At 37.0% G+C, this 24,100-nt stretch overlaps 1 protein-coding gene across 8 annotated transcripts in view; it reads right to left on the bottom strand.

Annotated features, from left to right (window-relative positions):
* Positions 1-24,100, bottom strand: part of LOC124132657 (transient receptor potential-gamma protein-like) — a 383,698-nt gene that overhangs the window by 7,755 nt on the left and 351,843 nt on the right. For 6 of the 8 annotated variants that reach the window (XM_046496669.2, XM_046496670.2, XM_046496673.2 and 3 more), the window contains 7 exons: positions 20,157-20,294; positions 19,658-19,797; positions 14,938-15,290; positions 11,559-11,760; positions 8,460-8,654; positions 6,550-6,591; positions 4,020-4,209 (listed from right to left, as the gene is read on the bottom strand). In XM_046496669.2, coding sequence (XP_046352625.1) covers positions 4,020-4,209; positions 6,550-6,591; positions 8,460-8,654; positions 11,559-11,760; positions 14,938-15,290; positions 19,658-19,797; positions 20,157-20,294 — 1,260 coding nt within the window. Of the gene's footprint in view, positions 1-709; positions 4,210-6,549; positions 6,592-8,459; positions 8,655-11,558; positions 11,761-13,413; positions 13,616-14,937; positions 15,291-19,657; positions 19,798-20,156; positions 20,295-24,100 lie in introns of all 8 variants that reach the window. The other 2 variants (XM_046496674.2, XM_046496672.2) reach the window with 2 other exon arrangements.

Genomic DNA, 24,100 nt, shown 5'->3' with positions numbered 1-24,100 from the left:
GATTAAGAGGTAAGTTAACTATACTACTCAAAAAAAGTTAAGGCCCACTTGATTCTTTCATATTATTATAGTTAATCTGTCATGGCATGGCATGGCATGGCATGGCATGACAGATTAACTATAGTAACATGAAAGAATCAGGTGGTGCTTAACCTTTTTTGAGTAGTATAGTTTGGATGTAAATGCCTGGATGGAACGATGAACACTGAAGGAAAAATGGAATAAAGAGGCCGATCTAATGGTTATGAATGAACACATGGGGTTAATAAGAGAAAATGTTTTGCGTAAATGTTATAGGATAGAATGCATTCACGAATAGAGAAAACAAGGACAATGAACCGTTACGATATCAACATCATGCCAATGTTAATGTTTGGCCGACATCATTGACATATACTGGATCATTTCATAAATTCGCAACTTAAATTATAAACAAAAGAATCGCGACTTAATATTTCATTTTTTGTTTTACTCAACATTAAATTCTGATTTTGAAAACACAATTTTCATCCTTAAATTTAACATTTTTCAAAAACTTTGTCTTTCGATCCTGTATGACAACAATGAATTCAATGCCAAAAATGTGCAAGAATATATACCCCGATGAAAACTGATGATGAGTTTACACACGAGCATTAACCCAATATGCGCACACGCAATCTGAGAGCGGGCGGCGGGCGGACGAAACACCAGACAGGCAGATTCTAACCTGAGGAGATGCAAAGCAGGCAACTGACTGGCCAACTGATGGACTGATGGACTGACGGACAGGTTGCAGGCAGCACACACTGCAGGCGACATAGAGGCACACTGAGGAGACTGGAGGAGTAGGAGGAGAGGGATAGCCAACCAATGTCCATGTGACCATAGCTGCGAAAGAGTGCTCGGAACAGGCGTGTCTTGTGAGTAACGTGCAGCTCAATCTTGTACCGTGGCAGGCAACTAGTCTTTCTTCACCCTCGGCATTCAGTGCAGCTTTTATTATGATTATGATTATTAATGTTATTATTTAGTTTTTATAATTCTCTGTTCCCTAGGCAAATACAAAAATCAAAAGAATATGAACATTATTTACTTATAATACAGAGAGTATCTTTTAAATAATTTCCATCATAGATCTACAATGAACATTTAGCCGAGGGTGAATTAGTCTAAAAGAGCAACAAAATAAAATATTGCTTCCCGACAAAGAAACAGAAATTATGAATACAAAATTATTAGATTTATGAGTGAGTAAAAATTCTTCAATCTGAGGCATATTTCATTTGCTTACTTAAATGCATTATAAAAACATCCACTACAATATCACACAATGAAATAGTGCTAAATAAAATGCCTCAGTTTGAAATCATGAAAATGTGATGACTAACAGTGACTAAAGTAGTAAAAAGATTGTGACCAATGAGAAAAAACAATACCTACAAACAAAACATCAAACAAAACTGACACAACAAAACCAATACTAAAAATTGAAATTTAATTGGTTCCAAAGTTCCACGGTTATCTCCCTTTATAACACAGCCACCTCAGCAAAGATTGGCAAGAAGAGAAAATTAAAAAAGCCTGTTGCCAGGCAACATATATCTTTTAATAATAAATTCTGAAACTAATAAAATTACAGACAGGCCAGACCAGACAAAAAATAATCAGATCTGTTGAACATATCAATTTTTTGTAAAATGATAATTCCAAAAGTGAATGATTAACACATTCCTCCAGTATAATTCAGCAATTTCCCGTAAACGTAATATAGTCTTCAAACTGAGTTGCCATGTTACCAAGAGCAAAGGAACCAATAAGCTGGCTTGAATCATTAGGCCACACCAATTATTTTCACTTGCTTGATGGATCCGATTGTAAATTTTGTCAAAATTGAGAACAAAATTCAATTCTGAATTTGACCTTCCGGGAGGTAGTTTCATGTAAAAACCCTGTAAAGCAAGTGAAAAAGAGTATGGCCTTACTAAAAAAACAAACATCAATTATTTGCCTACTTGTGGGTAATAACAAATACAGTTCTGTTCCTATCGGAATAGGTGGATGGATAACAACACAGCTGGTTCAGAGAGCCACAAGCAGCCTGACGGACCCAGACAATATCTTTAACATGTTCCACATACCACTATTCAATAGCGTTCCTTATCATTTATGTGAGAAATATTTTAACATGACGGCATAAACAGGAAGATCAGTTTTGGTTTGATTGTGCGGTTGGTTGAAAGTTCAAATTAAGGTCGTACCCTCACTGTTTTGATACTTCCGTGCCAACTATTACATAGCCAATGACATAACACTCTCACAATCAACACTTTATACATAGATACAATATATGTGGTACCAGTACGTTAGATACTATCAACAACAGTCACTATACATACACTTTTTGCATCCAATATGGATTTCATTGGAGGGAAGGTAAAAATGACTTTTGTGGATGATAATTAATTAATTATGATATATGAATGATTTATCTTACATATAAAAACTACACTCATTCTTCAGAAAGTGTTATAAACTAGGCCAAACCACAAAATGTTGTGATTGTTTTATGGAAGGCTAACAAATTTGACTGACAATAATTTGCGTACTTAAAGACATTCAGAGAGTTTAAAGCAAACAGATTGCAGCAGGGAAATTGGTGATTTATTTTTCAATATTTATAATCTGGACAGTTCAGTAAATAATAGCTTCCACTTAAGAGTTGGGGCCAATTATTTCCTTTTCCTAAAACAATACTAGAAGTCTAAGAAATATATATATCCATTTGTCTATAATACTTTTTTTTACACTCTTAGGGAGTAGGGTTTGGTAGAACCAAGTGTCCCTCTTTGTCAAGCCAGCTTCCAAATACATTTCAATGACAATAATATACAAAATTCAAAATTGAATGCATACAAATACAATGGTTGTCAAGTAATAAACAAGTCATACAATAAAACATCACATTCATTCAAAGTCACTTTCTTTGGAAAATTTCATTCTGTTTTCAAACTCTGGAATAAAAGCAATGTTATAATATACAGGGTTATGATATAAATATTCCATGTTTGTTATATACATCACAGGTTGAACTAGGTTAGTCGAACATATCCTAATGACCTACATTATATACTATCAGAATCATATTGCCGGTAATAGAATATTTGACAAAACAAGACAACGTCAACATTCTGGAAAAGTGAATTGGAGGCACGGTTTGAACTATAGAAACAATATTTACATGATTCAACAATAAAATACTACCCACAAACACCTTCACTTTTAACAACAAGATTTTCATCTCCCTCTCAAAAACACAATTGGAAAAAACTCATATGAAATTACAACAGCTGAAGTTCTATCATACAACAAGTCAGTCATGTTTGTAATAAAAGGTTTCAACAATTGCACAGATTCAATAACCAACATCTCCCTATATATGGGCATTGCTACTTGTAAAACAATCTGGATTCTTTTGAAATCAAATATTTCCTGTCTCTTGGTCAAAATCACACCCTAGTTGTATTTATGTGAGGGAGATCACCATCAAACATTTCATGAACAAGGAAAATAGAAAAGTAGACAAAAACCAGACATCATTCGGGCCATGCTGACAATGTGTCTTGTTGCTGACAATGGGTGTCTGTTAGCAAAGGCATGGAAGCAATCTTGTAAGGAAGAACAGAAATTGGAAGAATGAAACAGTACAGAAGCAGATAGAGTTAGAAGGCGATCAACACCTTGAAACAATAATTCGAACCATTTTCAAATACAAATTCACAGACAGTCATGGAATAAACAAAGTCAACAAAAACAAACACATAGAAAGGAAATCGTAACTAAATAGCTCATGTGACCATGTATTTGAAAGAGCAATCTTTTTTCTTTCAGAATTAATGCCACATGATTTCATTTATTGAAATCTAAAATTTTCATAAAATAATCGTCACGCGCTAGGAATAATTAATTATGATCTTCACTCTTCCTGGCTTCAACACTAAGACTGCCAACCAGAGACTTCCAGTATCTCATCTTCTTACTTGTCGGCTTGGGTTGGTTGGGATTTGGCGTTTTCATCCCATTACTGCGCAGAATCTCGAGCAGCTCGAACCGAAAGGAGGATATGTCTTGTTTGAGCTCATTGACATCATCCTCTGTGACTCCTTCACCTCTTTGTGGTCCGCGCTGCTTTTGCATGATGTACCGCTTGATGAGGTCGCGCATCACAGCCTGATGAGGACATCAAATATGCAAGATGTTTACACGATGTTTGGGATTGTAGCAAAGTAGAAATGATATGGAACTTTTTGAGCAAGATACCTGCACTCAAATTAAAGTAAATATCACCAAACGACATGTTTTGTTTGGATATCAATTTAGAAATAATGACCCATAAACTGTGATAATTAATCTTTTCAAAAATAGGGGGCACAGGTGGCCCAGTTGTCTAAGGCGCCGAAATTCGCTGTGCAGAGTTGCGTCCCGTGGACACGCCACAAACCTATGATTGTGGGTTCGAATCCCGGTTTGCCCCGATTATGTTTCTAGGTTTGTCAGCACCATACCCGTGATCGTGGGTTTCACCGAAGTGGTAAACGTCTGAGACCTGCAAAACTTCGGGCTTTCCTCCCACATAAAGCTGACACGCCGTGATATAACTGGAATACTGTTGAAACACAACTTTTCAAAAATCGTTAACGTAAAGATACAAGGCATCTTCCCTCTTTCCAGATCTTCTAGCAGGATCTAAAGCAGTATTATCATCTCCGGATGTTCAGCACTTACAAGTGGGAATTTTAGACAGATTCTAAAAATTTTGGATCATCATGTCATGCCCACTTTTTGTAACATGGAAGTCATTCTTTTATGTTTGTAAAAATGATGTGAAATGCAAAAAACAAAAACTTATGAAAAAATTATGTTTACACAACTCTACACACTATCTGTTCTCGAGTGAGTATGGTTTTACACCGCTTTTAGAAATATTCCAGCAATATCACGGAGGTGGACTTCACACATTGTACCCATGTCGGGAATTGAACACGGGTCTTCGGCGTGACGAGCGAACGCTTAAACCACGAGGCTACCTGACCGCCCCTATCTGTTCTCAAAGAGTTCACAATTATTGACACCAGTCAACTCTAGATGGAAGTTGTTTTGAGACATCAGCAATGTCAACATAGAACTGTGTAAGGTATTTCAGTTATATCTTGTCAGCTTTAATCAAAGTCAGACTGGGCTCTGGGGAATTGGCAATCCTAGCAAATTTGATTAGGTCTTTCAAGGCCAACTTTGGGAGTATGAAATATCAAATTTTATGATATATATCAATCTAACAGTCGATGATTATCCTCTTCACATATAGACGCTTGACATTTATTACACCGTATAGACCTAGACCGAAAATAGACACAAGACCACGAAACAGAGTACCCCCTTAACATGTTAAATATGAAATAATCAGTGAGTATGGTTTTACGCTGCTTTTAGCAATATTTCAGCAATATCACGGCGGGGGACAGCAGAAATGGGCTTCACACATTGTACCCATGTCAGGAATCGAACCCGGGTCTTCGGCGTGACGAGCGAACGCTTTAACCACTAGGCTACCCGACTGCCCCCCAGAGAATAATCAATCTTGATTATCCACCAATACCATTCCATTGGCCCTAAAAGGCAAAATAGCAGTGACAATTATATGAATGGATCACTAAAAATCAGTGATGACCCCAGTGTTATGCAGGTCAGGGAATGTTTCCTGAGAGAGGAAAATGCAATGTGATTCAGGTCATAGGTGAGTGAGTGAGTGAGTATGGTTTTACGCCGCTTTTAGCAATATTCAAGCAATATCACGGCGGGGGACACCATAAAAGGGCTTCACACACTGTACCCATGTCGGGAATCGAACCCGGGTCTTCAGCATGACGAGCGAATGCTTTAACCACTAGGCTACCCGACCGCCCCTCAGGTCATAGGTTTTTACCACTGTGGTGAAACTCTCAAGCAAGTACATGTATCAGATACTGGGAACATAATCATCCTATTGTAGCATGGATTAGTGTTTGCTTGTTTGTTTAATGCCGAACTTGGCAATATTCCAGCTATATGACAGCGGTCTGTAAATAATCGTTTCTGGACCAGACAATCCAGTGATTGACATCATGAGCATCGATCCATGCAATTGGGATACGATGACATGCATCGACCATCCGATCCCGTTAGTCGCCTCTTACGACGAGCAGTGTTGCCTTTTACGGCTAGCATGGGTTGGTGAAAACCTATTCTACCCCGGATCTTCACAGCGAGGTGTGGTACTGCCTTAACCCCAGGACACTGCTTTCAACTTAAACTGGAACACTCAATAGCCATGCAAATTCCATGTTTGTTCTGGATGGTTAATGCCGCACTCAGCAATATTCCAGCTCATATGATGGCAGTCTGTAAATAATCAAGTCTGGACCAGACAATCCAGTGATTGACATCATGAGCAACACACAACTTGGGACATGATGACACGCATAAGACACTTGTGTACCAGTGTAGACTACAGTGTCATGTTACTGAGGTTACCTGATATTTTATTTCTCTTTCATTGATTTTCTTCACAATTTTCTGAAAACAGAGAAAACATAAAACGTAGTTATGAAATGATACTAATTGAAGGATGACTACTTTGTTTCATCATCATTAAAATAAACACATGGTTTCAAAAAAGCAGTGTGACTGTTGTATTTGTTATGTTTGTTTCTTTGTTGTTTAATGCTGTACTCAGCAATGTTCCAGCTATATGATGGCAATGTAAATATTCGAGTCTGGTTTAGACAATCCAGTGATTGACATGAGCATCGATCCACACAATTCGTATACGATGACATGCATCGACCAAATCAGTAAGTCCGACCACCCGATCCCGTCAGTTGCCTCTTAGTACAAGCATTGGTTGCTGAAGACTAATTATAACCCAGATCTGCTGGGGTTGACTGTTGTCGACCACATCAGAGTAAACAGCTACATGTTTACTGAGTTTCCTCATTTACTGTTGCTGTATCTTCATTATCATCAAATAATTAAATCAACATTAAACAACATTTCGTCTCCCCATTAGCCTAAAATGTTTTAGATCCTGCTGATAAGACATTAAGTTCATAAACTGTATGATGTCGGACGTCAAGTCATTTTGACAAACATTGCATTGTGATCTCCAACATCCTTATAAATTTCGATGATGAACGGTGGTGTGTTTGTTAAACATTGTGTCTTTCATGCTCGGTCTGTGAATAATCGAGCCTGGACCAGACAATCCAGTGATTGATATCATGAGCATCGATCTACGCAATTGGGATCGATGACATGCATCAACCAAGTCAGTGAGCATGACCACACGATCCCGTTAGTCGCCTCTTACGACAAGCATAGTCGCCTTTTACGGCAAGCATGGGTCTAACCCGGGTCTTCACGGGTGTCTATCATGGACATTGTGTTATCTCAACATTGTGTTTATCATGAGCATCATGTTTCAACATTGGGTGTATCATGAACATTTTGTCTATCATCAAGACTGTCCCAACTTTGTTAGTCATGAACATTACCCGGTATGTGTCAACATTGTCAGTCATGAACACTATGTGTCAACATTGTCAGTCATGAACACTATGTGTCAATATTGTCAGTCATGAACACTATGTGTCAACATTGTCAGTCATGAACACTGTGTCAACATTGTCAGTCATGAACACTTTGTGTCAACATTGTCAGTCATGAACACTGTGTGTCAACATTGTCAGTCATGAACACTGTGTCAACATTGTCAGTCATGAACACTATGTGTCAACATTGTCAGTCATGAACACTGTGTCAACATTGTCAGTCATGAACACTGTGTCAACATTGTCAGTCATGAACACTGTGTCAACATTGTCAGTCATGAACACTTTGTGTCAACATTGTCAGTCATGAACACTGTGTGTCAACATTGTCAGTCATGAACACTGTGTCAACATTGTCAGTCATGAACACTATGTGTCAACATTGTCAGTCATGAACACTGTGTCAACATTGTCAGTCATGAACACTGTGTCAACATTGTCAGTCATGAACACTTTGTGTCAACATTGTCAGTCATGAACACTGTGTGTCAACATTGTCAGTCATGAACACTGTCAACATTGTCAGTCATGAACACTATGTGTCAACATTGTCAGTCATGAACACTATGTGTCAACACTGTAAGTCATGAACACTATGTGTCAACATTGTCAGTCATGAACACTATGTGTCAACATTGTCAGTCATGAACACTATGTGTCAACACTGTAAGTCATGAACACTATGTGTCAACATTGTCGGTCATGAACACTATGTGTCACCATTTTGTCTATCATGACCATTGTGTCTCAACACTGTCTAACGTCAACAATGTTTCAATACCAATGATGATCAGCTAGTGTGTTCTCAACAGTCTCTGTCCTGATCCCACTCACCTTGATACTCTGCCACCGGTTTCTCTTCTGCTTCTTGGAGCATGCACACAGTTTATTCTTGAACCAGACGAGAATGTAGTAGAAGGTCTTGGGACTGGGAATGATATTGAAGGGAGCCGGCAGCGTGCCGCTGTCCTCGAAGTAGCTGATCCACAACTTGGAGCGGGCAAACTTCCATTCCTCATCCGCCTGGCTCTGCAATAGGTACACACCGTCTTGTTAATGTTGGATGTCTATAATTTTCAATTTTATTTCTATTTCAGAAACCTCAACTGTAACAACCTATGCAGTTTTGCTATCTTTTGAAGGTGATAATCCTTTATACACTGAACAAAAAAGTTAGGGATCATGTCATAGTTTTTTATGAAATATGAACTAAAAAAAAAAAAACCCTCAAAATATTCATGATCCCTACCTTTTTTCGTTTTGTATATACATGTATAAGTTAATGTAGAACTATGAGTTTCGAGGCATACCATCAGTACTTTGTGTAGGGTGCTTCAACGACCTATCAGGAATGTAAGGTTCTCCTTGGCCAACATTATTGGAATACTTTGTTGAAGCACTTGTAAAATATCAGTCTTAACATTGTAAAGTCTTCAAATTATCTTATGGAATGTTCTATAGAACCTGTTCTTGAATGGGAAGGTTGTTGATATTTTTCTAATGGTAAAATATATATAACTTATATTTATTCATGGAGTTTTGACACACATGCTTCTGCTAACATCTTCTAAAACCTGATATTTAAATATTGTGCATTTCATCTATATAAAGTGGATATACATGTATATGAAATGGCTGCTTCAGTTATTTATTCCAATTGATTGCCTGATATTATGTAAAGATATTGGTGTAACATCCCCAAAGAGTTGAAGAACAAATATCTTCTATATCCCGAGAACTCCATCTGGTTTCAGAATTTATTTTCACGCAAAGTTCAATGGTAAATCATTTTCATTCCTGTATATTGTGAAGAGAACAGGTGCTATTAGTATACTTCTCACAGAAATATTGCAACAAAGTAGAAGGAGAGTTAATGTGAGAAAATATTATGTGAGGAATTATTACAATATAACATATATTACAGCTGATGCAGGAATCAGACATGATTTGCATGTAAATTATGAAAACCATTCTTGATGTAAGATGTGTATATAATAAAACGTGTATAGTAGAATAAACACTTCTAAGTCTTAAAGTAAATACAAAGTACAAAGAAAAATCAAGAAAAGCTATAAGAAGTTATTAAATGAAAATGTCAATAAGATCACAGTCATAGCAGCTACAAGTTTAAACATGAAGGATGACACAAATATTATGAATTAAAGGAGTATCATTTAACAAAAGAACACAATTTATAAAAATTTAAGACAATGACATTTACAGTGAGAGATGTGCTTACACAATGGATGTGTTCGATGGGGAGAGTATATTGTGGCAGGCTATAGGTGCTCTTACAAATACTTCATAAGACACAAGCTGAATTACAAGCTTATAATTAGCATATTCAGATGCTGTGTGTTTTAAAGAGAAAAACATCATAGTCAATGCATCTGCGAATTGAAAATGGAGAAAGTATAATGAGCTTTATTAGCTACCTACGGTATTTGAATTCAACATGAAACATTTATGTTGAAAGCATTTTTTACTCGCAAACAGATCTAATTACAAAATAGGAGACTGTCTATGACAGAGAGAGTAGGTTGCCCATCCACCTAAAGTGCACATGGTACCACCCATACAAGCGTTTCACAGTTCATAAGATATGATGGATATGTGTTGCAACCCACTGAGTTACACAGCTGTACCAATTAACAACTATGAATCATGACTTGATAGAAACAGAAATTTGTTTATAATTTGATTAAACAGAAATTAGCATGCAACATTGAATATTCAATTTATGCGTATCACAATAAATTATGAATTGTATCACATTTTTGTGTACAATCATTACACCGATTCTCAAATTAAACACTGATTGATATTTTCCATGTTCAAGGGCCATGACACCACAATATTGATTCCAAATTTTACTCTTGTGAAATGTGAAACAGTGATTGACAATCTATCTGGAGAAGGGAGAGCTACTATTGAAGTTCAAGGTCAAGGTCACTCTCTCTGGCAGATATATATATTTATAGTGATGACTTTGTGTTCCTTGTCCACCGAAAGTGCATGATATACTGACTACATGCATGCATACATGTGAAGTGTAGTACCCAATACCAGTGCTGCTTACAACTTTGTTTCCAATCATCTCTTAAGATGACCTTTATATTTCAACATGAACACACTGTAGATTCTATGATGCAGTATACAGAGAGAATCTCATCCGACTGTCTTTACATATCAAATATGTCACCATGAGTCAATAAAAGCTGAAAATCCTGAGGCTTCCTTGGAAGTTTTAATTTTTATTATCTCGTGTTGATATATTTGATGTCAAAAGACACAAGGGTGATATCCTATTTATCATCCAAAATCATTCTTCCAAGTGTTTCAGTTCATAAACATTAAGAACCAACATCTTTATGGTCTTCTGTACATGGGACAGTTAACCAGCTTCAGTGGCAGACAGATTTGTGATGTAATTTGGTTGTGAAGTCATGGTAACCAAAAGATATCACAACAGTCTGCAAAGCACTGGGATGCAATTTTATTGTAGCCATATCTCCTAGGAGATATTGCTTGATGTTACGAAAGCGGTATCTCCTGTGGAAGCAGGTTTTGGATGATAAATATTTGTGATATATCTCCATCTTTCCAGCCAAACTTATTCCACCCCATCTTTTTGAAATCTAAGAAAAATATTAAAAAGTTTATTCTATTATTTTTACTTCAAATATTTTATGTATTTCTTTTTAGAATTCGAAAAAATATTATATTTTCATTTCTGTGAAGTTTAAATAGGAGGTAACATTTTCATTTAAAATTTGTCATTTATGTTTTGACCACAAAATATACACAAAAGGAACGCGACAAAATTAAATCTGGATTGAAAGACAAGTGCACATGTGGGATACGTGTGAATATGGAGGATGTGACCTATCAGAGTTGACCTGCCAGTGACCTTGACCTCTCTCAGTTACTCACATATATAATCTGGTAAGAGTTGCTCATCATAGCAATGAGCATGTTGAGAAGGACTACCAGGGCAATCCAACTATACACCCCAAACATCAGTTTCCCAACCAGCTCAGTATACTCATGATTGAACTTCGGCCGAAGTTCGGCATGATCAAGATCCACCAAACCAAATACGGACCAGTACAATGTCTGCAGTATCTCAAATAAACTGGAAAAAAAGACAAGGACATTAAATAAGAATTGGTTCAAGTTCTGGGGCACCTGAAGAAGATGCTGGTGCTCATACAACAGGATAAGCAGAACACAAAGATGACAGAACTTTGAGTTTTGGGTAGGCAAAATTACCAATGTCAATCTTGTTACTGGAGCTATAGTGTAGTAAACAGGTGGGTGGATGGATGGATGGATGGATGGATGGATGGACAGAAAAGGCCATACATGACTTATTTGTAACTATTTCAAATAAGTTCCTTATTTTCAATTTATTTCCTTATGATTTTTCATTTATTTTTGCTTGGTATTTATATTTTTTTTAATTAACTTACTTATAATTTGTCTATCATGTCATCCTGATATTGAAAAGGGCAATACTGAGTGGAGGGTTTTACACTGCATTTAGCAATATCTGCAAAATTGAGATGAATGGGGAATCAAACCAAGACGTTGCAAAAGGTGAATGGCGTAACTACCAGGCTACCCAACCAACCTGAGTCCTTTGACATATTATTTCCTTATATGTGTTTCATATCAGCCTCAGAAATTTCTTTTTTGTGAAGAATAGTTCCTACAATAGTGCCGAACTTAGTTCACTTGGCTTCAGAATTTGTGGCGAGTCAAGGCTGACTTATTTGTTGTGAAATCAAAGTGTAAAGAATAAATACAGCCCACAAATGATACAACAGTCAAACACTACAATCATTGAAATTGTAATTGTCCTCATCACAATTTCTTTTCGGACTAGCGTGAATTTGGAATGCTGCATATTTGATATTGACCATAAGTATATACTGTATATGTCCGCAGATAAGCCGAATTTGAGGACCAGAAAAAAGATTCTGTAGAAAGGGGTCGGCTTATCCACAGGAGTCATTATCTTCTCTTGAGATCATTATATCGGACAATTTGGTTTTTTTGTTTTGTTTTCAAAAGGATTTTGAAGATCTAGCAGAACATACAAAGTGCCTCTAGACAACACCATGAGGGTATAAGAAGGATCATCAGCTAATTTCCTTGTTAGACATGGCTAGACTGGCTGAACAGATCTGGAAGCAGACTAATAATATCCATGACATATGTCAGGAACCTGTAGACTTGGCCTCATCATGACTCATTGCACAAACTGGCTCCAGGCAATCTACATTAGGACAGACAGTTTTAGTGGGCTTATGGAAACACCAACTCTAACAGCATTTGTACATATTAGGACAGACATTTTTCATCAACCCTAACATTGGGAAATTCAGGACAATGTACTGATTTTTTACCAAAAAAATTATATATTATATTCAAACTTTCATGTAATACATGTTCAGTTAAGACGGATCATTTTACAGCTATTCAGAGCAATACCAAGGTTCTGCTATACTTAATCATAAGATCTGCTATATTGAGGATCTCTACACTAAGGATTCAGGTCTGCAATACTGAGGTTCTGTTATACAGAAGTTCTGCAATACAAAGGATCCAAATCTGCAACATTGAAGTTCTGCAAACAAACGTATCCTAAAACCATCTTCCACAATACCAGGGTTCTGCAATACCAAGGTTCTGCTATCCAGAGGTTCTGCTCATCCTTGAGGACAAGTCCCAGCTGCATCTGCAGGTGCCCCATCCCACAGCAGCAGCAGCCACAGGTACTCACATAGATCATCTGATACGAGTTGCTCATCATAGCAATCAGCATATTGAGCAGCACAATGAAGGCAATCCAGCTATAGGTCCCAAATGTCAGTTTGCCCACAAATTCTGTAAACTGATGGTTAAACTTGGGCTGGAGCTCGGCATGCTCCAGGTCCACTAGGCCATACACCGACCAGTACAAAGTCTGTAGTATGTCAAATAAACTGCAAATACCCCAAGGCAAAAGTTACATCAGCAATACAACACAGCAAATATAGGCCTGAAATGTAGGGTGTTCACAAAGCATCATACATTTTGACTATTAGGCAAGAGTGAGTGAGTGAGTTGGGTTTAACACCGCTTTTAACAGTATTCCAGTTATATCGCCGCGTGTCAGCTTAATGTGGGAGGAAAGCCCGAAGTGATGCAGGTCTCAGACGTTTATCACATCGGTGAAACCCACGAGCACGGGTATGGTGCTGACAAACCTAGAAACATAATCGGGGCGAAGCGGGATTCGAACCCACAATCATAGGTTTCTGGCGTGTCCACGGGACGCAACTCTGTGCCCCTGTGCCCCTGTGCCCCTGTGCCCCTGTGCCCCCGTGCCCCCGTATTAGGCAAGAACAATATTTTGTTTTCCTTTACATATGCTACTCCAAAACATTAATGCCCACCCAATTTTTACATATTACAAAACATAATCTGTCATGCCAGATTAATGATACAAACATGAAAGAATTGGGTGGGCCTTAACTTCTTTACGCATGCGCAGTATATTTTTATGGGAATGTGCCAGGGAGCTGATATACAAATTAAAACAACAGATGCACCTGATCAAAATAATAATGATACAGCTAAAATACATTTTTTGTTTACTTTTTCAAGCTTAGAGTGGGTTCATTCAGTAAACAAGTACTTTGGTCTGGTTTTGTTGCTATGTTTCATTTTTATCAGTTAAATATTCTCAGCCTAGAGTGTCCCAATATCAAATATACCAAACTTAGTCAAAGAAAGTAGAAAAGTTTAGCTTGAGATGTTGAAGTGATCCCTGCTTGCTGTGAAATTACAAATGGAATCATTACAACACTGTTACATAGAGAGCTGATAACGATATTAATCATGAAACTAACAATTCTGAGAAAAAAAGAAGCAAAATGCGATCTTTTATAATTTACCAGAAAAGCGATGTGTTTTTTCTTGTGTTATGAATATGCTGATGTGATAAAGCTACCAAGAATGTATTTCAGCCCAAACCAAACCAATCAGCTCCTTGTTTCTTGGTCACTATGCCAAGGTAAATGGCAAAAGCAAAATTTGAAATTATTTTTGGTCAATGTTCAACTTACCGGGTAGGTAAATTTCTTTTTAAAAAACCCACCAAAAATTAAGCGATTCTAAAAATAAAAAGATATTTTGTTTCCGTATTTGTCAAATTTGGCAAACTTATGACAATCTCATCCACATTGAAAGATATTTGGTCTGTTCACAAAATTAATCACCTTCTAAGAATAGTTCAGATTTAAAAATGGCTGAAGATACTCACTTTGCAAAACTGCGGAATTTTCTATCACAGGATGAGCTCGTACTATCTGCAGCACACTCATCCGCATGAACAGTTGCATAGTACCAGTAGAGATGGTTCAGTCCACACGCAAAGGAAAACAACACAAGAAAATATACACATCCAAACTTCATAATGTCCATGATCATTCGCCCTAGGGATATCTGTAAGGGCCCCAAATGAGGATTGACTGTGAATATATATATAAGTTTTAAGGAACTGAAGATATTAGCTGCAGCAAAAAGAGCTTCGGAGATGAGATTGGGATCGTAGGCGTCCCAAGCTTTACGTTGTTTTTGCGCTGCCGGATCATTATTCCTCCTTTCCTCCTGAACCTGTGAAAGAAATGAGTGAATGAATGAATCAATGAGGAGAAATAAGGTTTAAAATAAGTGAAGATCCGATGTAGAATAGGTCTTCAGCAACCCATGCTTGCCGTAAAAGGCGACTATGCTTGTCGTAAGAGGCGACTAACAGGAACGGGTGGTCAGGCTCGCTGACTTGGTTGATGCATGACATCTTATTCCAATTGCATGGTTTGATGCTCATGATGTCAATCACTGGATTGTCTGGTCCATACTCAATTATTTACAGACTGTCGTCATATTGCTGGAATATTGCTGAAAGTGGCCTTAAACAACAGAGAAAAGAAATTGGGCTTAACATCGCGTTAAGGATTATTGCACCTTATACTACAAGCATAGCCACCTTTTATAGCAAGCATGGGTTGCTAAAGACCTATTCTACCCCGGATCTTCACGGGGTCACACTGGACTACAGAGGCGGTATTAATGAATGAACTCCTTGTAGCTGGTAATACTATCATATGATAGGAAAATATAATTATTCCAGATCAGCCAAACAAATGGTCATTAGGTGAGCAACTTTCATAATTTGATAGTCCCATGAAGAATCAGGATTAGAATTGGTCTTCAGCAACCAATATTTGTTGTTAGAGGTGACTAAAGGGATTGGGTGGTCAGGCTCGCTGCCTTGGTTAAATAAGTTCCCAGTTCCTAAGGGAACACTTAGAAAACCCTAGAAATACGTAGGTATTCAAACAACAATATCTTGTCATAATGGTTCTCATCCGAAACCACACACAATTATGACAAACACATGGACGCTGATGGACATGTGAACACGCAAATGCACAGTAGGATTCACAAAATAAGAAATTAAAATGGTAAATATAACAATCCCAATGAAACTGTAAAGGGCAAACTTTACAACTGCTTATTATTTAGCTTTGGTGCAGTCGAATAAAGGATCAAACCCATTTTTTCTAGTTGGCATTCTTTAATTCCAAAATTATCAAAACATATTTATGAGAACCCTGTGACACACTTTAAAAAAACTGTAATTCTATCCCTGATTTCTATCCCAGTACAGGATTCTCTCAATTCAACAGAACCATATTAAATGGAAGGAAAATCAAATGAAAATAAAGTTTGAAACCATCATTCACTAATTATCTTTAATCCCTGTCTCTGCTGACAATATGAAAATACAGGTTGCCTAGCCTCAACTAACACATTCAAAGTCACGCTGACTGAAACCATACCAGCAAAATTATTTGAAATGGTGGTTCAGGTTGAAAAGTGTTTCTCTGTTATTTGAAAACAATTATTTTAGCTTGACAGATATAAAACCGCCCAAACTAACAAATGACAATTTTACGTGTCAAACAGTTTTTGTCCTGAAAGTCAAACCTGCAGGGGACAAATCTACCCAATGCCATTATGATGGTCACGTGACGAGATATTGATTATTTGAATGTGCGAGCGATCAGTCAGCTTTTACAGCAATTCTTGTCGCTGATGATTTATATTCCTCACGAATATCTCCCATATCGCACAGGAAGTCAGCCTCATCAAAATCTTTTCATGAGGACAAGCGATCACATGACATGCTAATGGTACAAAGCCTTTGATTTGGCGGAAAAAATAACAGCTTAACACATGCAAAAGAAATATATCATATTTTGAGCAACGTAATAGATTTGGGGGCCATCATCAAGGATGGTTTCAGAGTTTTATGTATTCTCAAGAAACACATGTTCATGAGACCACAATAAATTCATCATTAGATTTTCATCCAAATATTTTCAGATTTTTTCCATTTTATTTTTTTAAACAAATTGATCACTGCTTCCCTGTATATTACTGTTAACAGGAAGCATAAATGTTTGGAAAACTATGTACCAGTATACAAGAATATTTCACAGTGATTTTCTTTGTCTGTAGGTACTGTAATGTGATGTGGGAGTGTTTGCCAGTCTGTCTCCCAGACCCTAGAAAATGAATTCAAAAAGGAATGATTTGGTAAGTCTAGATTAAGCCTCTGAAATTAAGCATTGTTCTGGGCCCCATTAGATTTTTATTTTTTATTTTGTAGATATATATTTTAGAATAATATAACTTTATTTCCGGGACTGAATCTTAGTCCAGATGTTTGGTTGTGAGGTGAGCAAGGATGAAAATCTGACAATTTTTTTTATCATGGCCTTGTATAATGATTCATCACTTTGCTGATATAGTTGTAAAAAGTTATTAAGTTTAATGAGGCTTATTTTCATTGTTTTTAAATGTGTATATATATATTGTATTACTGTGACTGACATGTGCAAAGTCCATGTCAGTTGAAGCAGTCATAAAATATATACTTAGGCCCTTACCAAAAATTTGACGTGTTGAACATTTTCATTTTCAGTTGGCATTAAACAACATGGACATGTACTTTTTTTTGGTTCTTTTAGGTTGTTTTTGTCAGCTACCTCGTGAGTTATTCAGCGACAACCTCAGATTGTTTGTTGGAACTGGAACTGTCTAAAAATTCCAAACTTTTACCCCTCTTAATTCTAGATCAGAATAGATCTCCAGTATTCCATGCTTGTGATAAATTGAAATTAAATTTAGCAAATCTTTTAAGGGCTGAATATATAATTAGCAGTATTTGCTAATTTCCATATCTTCCTTATTATATCTTCCCAACATCACTTGCTAATTTCCATATCTTCCCAACATCACTTGCTAATTTCCATATCTTCCATATTATATCTTCCCAAAATCACTTGCTAATTTCCATATCTGCCATACTATATCTTCCCAACATCACTTGCTAATTTCTATATCTTCCCAACATCACTTGCTAATTTCCATATCTTCCTTATTATATCTTCCCAACATCACTTGCTAATTTCCATATCTTCCCAACATCACTTGCTAATTTCCATATCTTCCATATTATATCTTCCCAACATCACTTGCTTATTTCAATATCTTCCCAACATTACTTGCTCATTTCCATATCTTCCCAACATCACTTGCTAATTTCCATATCTTCCATATTATATCTTCCCAACATCACTTGCTAATTACCATATCTTCCTTATTATATCTTCCCAACATCACTTGCTAATTTCCATATCTCCCAAACATCACTTGCTAATTTCCATATCTTCCATATTATATCTTCCTAACATCACTTGCTAATTTCCATATCTTCCCAACATCACTTGCTAATTTCCATATCTTCCATATTATATCTTCCCAACATCACTTGCTAATTTCCATATCTTCCCAACATCACTTGCTAATTTCCATATCTTCCATATTATATCTTCCCAACATCACTTGCTTATTTCCATATCTGCCATATTATATCTTCCCAACATCACTTGCTAATTTCCATATCTTCCCAACATTACTTGCTCATTTCCATATCTTCCCAACATCACTTGCTAATTTCCATATCTTCCATATTATATCTTCCCAACATCACTTGCTTATTTCCATATCTGCCATATTATATCTTCCCAACATCACTTGCTAATTTCCATATCTTCCAAACATTACTTGCTCATTTCCATATCTTCCCAACATCACTTGCTAATTTCCATATCTTCCATATTATATCTTCCCAACATGACTTGCTAATTTCCATATCTTCCTTATTATATCTTCCCAACATCACTTGCTAATTTCCATATCTTCCCAACATCACTTGCTCATTTCCATATCTTCCATATTATATCTTCCTAACATCACTTGCTAATTTCCATATCTTCCCAACATCACTTGCTCATTTCCATATCATCCCAACATCACTTTCTTATTTCCATATCTTCCATATCATATCTTCCCAACATCACAGAATCAAGAGGCTGTAAGATAATCTCTACTCATCACTTTCATGCATGGCGCTAACCAATACTTACTGTTCAAGAATTTGTCATTTTTTTAAAGGTCTCAAACACTACTGCAGCCAAGTTTATCCTTGCCTCAATTCCCTAGAGGAGGAGGGACACCCACTTGTGAACATCTGGTGTTATCCTCGCTGTCTGAGTGGACTGATAGTACAGTACATTATCTTGCTTTCCTTTTAATGGACTCATTTTACTTTTTGTTATCAACCTGAGAAGATCAGGGTTAGAATAGGTCTTCAGCAACCCATGCTTGCTGTAAGAGGCGACTAACGGGATTGCCGGCTTGCTGACTTGGTTGATGCATTTCATCGCATCCCAATTGCGTAGATTGATGATCAAGATGTCAATTACTGGATTGTCTGGTTCAGACTTGATCATTTACAGACTGCTAGCTGAAAGCTGGAATATTGCTGAATGCGGCCTTAAACAAACAAACAAACAAACAAACAAACAAACCTCTGTCTGTGACTGACTGACTGACTGACACACACTTACCTGTAAGTATGCTAGGAGTCTGAGTGTAAATGTTGCTATGTACAAAGAGTTGGTGACAAAGTCCAGAATGTTCCACATATCATGAATATATTCCTTGGCGCCATCGTCCCATAGTTGTTTGATCTCAGCCCACATCAAACCTGTAGCAGTAATATCACAATAATCAAACATGGATAAGGTAATGGTCAAACAATGGAATAACAATAAACAGAACCATGGTAAAAAACATAGGATAATGTCATAGTCAAACGTGAAATAAAATAACACAATAGTCAAACATGGATAAGGTAACAGTCAAACAATGGAAAAACAAAAAATAGAACCATGGTCAAACGATGGAATAATGTCATAGTCAAACATGGAATAACAAAAAATAACATAATATATATTCTCTTAAAATGTGAGCGAGTTGGATTTCTAACCCTTGCAGGGGTTGCAGCATTCGAGACAAATCGACCATGCACTCAATATGTTATTGTTCCCCCCAAAAATCACCTACCAGCAACATAGGCTAAGATCATCCACTCAATGGTCGTCGCAGGTGCCCCACGTAGTTCCCGCTTCACTTTGTCGTCATGGTTACCACTGTCATTTTCAGAGAGTATCTCTACCCGTTGAGACACAAGGATCAACAGAACTGAAAAACAAATGAGTGAGTAAGTGAATGAGTGAAGCACAATAGAACTGAAAAACAATTGAGCACAGGTGAGTGAATGCCGTTTCATGCTTTACATGTTCAGTAATATCACTGACTCTGAAATTATATAAAAAATATGAAATTAAACTTGACAAACCAGTGGTGACTTTAGTAGTGTGAGTACTTTCCTACACAACTGGAGTGCATTGCTCAGACTAGGTTCTGATGATTTCCATTCAAATTTCACTCTCAGACATTGTGACCACCCAATCCCTATTCAGTCACATGAGTAAGTGAGGGAAGGAGGATTTAGACCACATATTGCAATAATCCAAGCAATATTATGGCATGGACATCATAGTCTTGACACATTATACTCATGTATGAAATCAAACCTGGGCCTTTGGATATTTCATTTTTTAACATGACAAATTGACAAAGTGCCATAAGTGGATGAAATTTTGCCATCAAGTAAAATCCTTTATCCTAGGGCTGGGACGGGTAACTCGGGTACCCGGGTCGGGTTGGTACTGAGTAGGACCCGGGTGCCCACAGGACTACCCGGACCTGTGGTTAGTCATGTAATATATTGTTTAATGACAAATGACTATGCACCCATTCCTTCTGATTATGGTTGAATAAAGATATAACTTAATTTCAACTTCGGTGTATGAATGACCAGATTGTTGAATACGTGTACCTAAATATGTTTTTGGCGGGGCTATGCTAAAAATGTTCCCAATCAGACATCTCCTGAGACCTACAGTGGGTACCCGGGTAGGGTCGGGTAATTGGGGGGTGGGTACCCGGGTAGTAAATGTGGACTCGTCCCAGCCCTACTTTATCCCCTTGTTAAATGTTAGTGAGTGAGTGAATGATGTTTTATGTCAGCAATATTTTAGTCATATCACTGTGGCCAGTAAATATTCAATTCAAAACCAGCTGTTGATAGCATAAGCAATGATTTTACTAGTCACGGGCTTGTGGGCAAGTGTTTTCTTCTGAGCAAACCCGAAAAGATTCTGTCAGTTTGATTTGTTTAAGAATTACTTCACTAGTAAGTCAATAAGGAGAAAAACCTACAGTGTCTTAAAATTTGAGTTAGTGTCAATGAAGATTAGATACCTCTTATTTAAATTTGGAATTGAGCGCTTTAAACATCTGGTAATGATCAAATATTGAATGTATACAGTTCTGATGGTTATCAGCAGCTATTTGTAGGCTATCGATAGAGCAATGTAATCATACTCACATTTTTGGTGTGTGAAAAGGCTTATTAATTTAGAGGTATCAAATGGAATTTGACCAATCAGAATAAAGTATTCTTCAATGTCATGGTGGAATATTAAATACATTTCATCCAACTGGAGTGATATCCAAATAAAACAATCTAAAATCACTAACAAATATAAAGGTTTTCAATTAAGTCTAGTCATAAAATTTCTACCCACTCTGCCACTGTCAGTATTTCTAATGATCCGTGAAACATTGACGGTATTGATAACCATTATGTTCAACAATATTTCCACAATACAAGCCAGAGGGAACAAGCATGTATCATATTATCAAGTACTTTATATGAAAATCAACCACAGAAAGTACTATAGGCTTAGAAAGATCCATTAATCATGCTATACGGAATCAGAAATGTAAACAGTTCCGGAAATAATATGAAAGGACTACGGAATGAGCCAATCAATGTGTTACAGTGCTAGTTGTGGCACTTGTGTTAACATGGTGCATTGATTGAAACCATTTCATCAGCAGTGGTGACACAAGTTCACATGATGCCTTGGGTCAGGTAATCTTGCTTATACAATGTCCCTAAATTGATTTTTCTGCTGATGTGGCTATTGTAGTGTGAAAACAATCTATATTGGTGGACAACATGCTGTTAGTCTGAGACCAATAGTTCCATGTCATCCTGTAACATGGCACACTCATGAAACATACTAATTAGATGGAAATGGGAAAGTAAATATGTCCCCTGTATATGTGTTATGGGGGAATTGATATACCAGAGGAATTGATATACCAGAAGTATTGTTCCTGTAAAACAATATACCTAGGAAAGATATTCCATGATCAACAAAATTGTTCCGGGACAGTTCTTGTTCTTGAAGCACATACATACCAACACATTCCCCAGCCACGTCCAACAATATGTAATTACAGGTTCTAATATTCCTTGGTTTAAATGTTTAAATGGTCTAGGAACTTAATGTCCAAGGACCTGTGAAGATCCGGGATAGAATAGGTCTTCAGCAACCCATGCATGCTGTAAAAGGCGATGTGCTTGTCATAAGAGGCGATTAACAGGATCAGGTGGTCTGGCTCACTGACTTGATTGATACATGTCATCGTATCCGAGTTGGATCGATGCTCATGATGTCAATCACTGGATTTTCTGGTCCAGACTCGATTATTTAGACCGCCATTATATAGCTGTAATATTGCTGTGTGCGGCATTAAAGAACAACAAACAAACAAACTTACTGTCCTAGGAAATTGAATAACACTTCCAAATTAGATGAAAAGAAAACAGTTGCCTCACTACTCCAATGTGGTTTATTTTCAGGAGGAAAATCTTCTTTTGACATTCAAAATTGATTCACTGTTATACTTCATTATAGTATGGCAGAGAGAGAAAACAAACAGCACGTGCAAAGTTATTAAGTTCTTGATTAGAAGTACTCATATATGCTCGATTGTCGTTTTGGTTTACATCATCTTGGCCTTGTGAGGTTTACTATTTCAGCTTTGGCTTGATCCATAGGGGCGGTCGGGTAGCCTAGTGGTTAAAGCGTTCGCTTGTCACGCGGAAGACCCGGGTTCGATTCCCGACATGGGTACAGTGTGTGAAGCCCATTTCTGGTGTCCCCCGCCGTGATATTGCTGGAATATTGCTAAAAGCGGCGTAAAACCATACTCACTCACTCACTTGATCCATAACATCCTCTCCACCATCCAACATTATCACTCAGCATGGCAACACCTCCATCATCCAGATAATCTTGAATAACAATAACATGTTCCGGCTGGTCTTCCACTAAATCAGATGTTCCTTGTTCATGATCTCAGCTTTATGCTTCTCTCGTGAAACAAGTGCACCAGAATGTTGTATAATATCGCTATTTCTACGCCATTCTAAATCACTCACTTTCACACACGCTGTTTGCTTTTCTCGACCTACGCATGACAATTTTCAACTTTCGCATTTAATAGTCCTTTGACGAGTGGTGGTTATTTTTATCTACAAGACCAAATGTTTTTTCTAATTTACGGAATATGTCGTATATATAAAAGGCTCACACATATGCTCTGATGGATGAGGATTAAATTTCCTTGGTCAGTTTCTACATATGTATTTTTTTTACATTTCCCTTGGATATTTATAGCTAGGACTATTTATTACTCACATTAACACTGAACTTGTCCTAAAAACTAATTTCATCTGATATTACTTGATGCCTAAGATAGGCAGAAGGTGGGATATATTTAATTGTTGATGGGTTTGCAACAGTTGAATAGTGGGAAAAGGCATGGTTGACATGGCAGTATTGAAACAACTGTAATTATGTTTTGAAATATTTTGTACTTTAATAATGAAAAGTGCACATGCTATCAGTGATAAATAGAATTTAAATGGAAAAAAAACATCCATGAAATAAAATAACAAAGGTCTCTTATTAAAAATAGCGCTTTACATTTACACATAACATAACACATAACCAATTTGGATGTTAAACAAACAAACATAATTACTGTGTTTTTCATTCCCTCTCTAAATTTTAATAAAATGGATT

The sequence above is a fragment of the Haliotis rufescens genome, unplaced genomic scaffold (genome assembly GCF_023055435.1).
Source record: "Haliotis rufescens isolate VD_foot unplaced genomic scaffold, xgHalRufe1.0.p SCAF_7, whole genome shotgun sequence".
In the NCBI taxonomy this organism is placed as follows: Eukaryota; Metazoa; Mollusca; class Gastropoda; order Lepetellida; family Haliotidae; genus Haliotis; species Haliotis rufescens.
The sequence above is the reverse complement of the archived record's forward strand: the minus strand, read 5'-3'. Positions and strand labels throughout refer to the sequence as shown.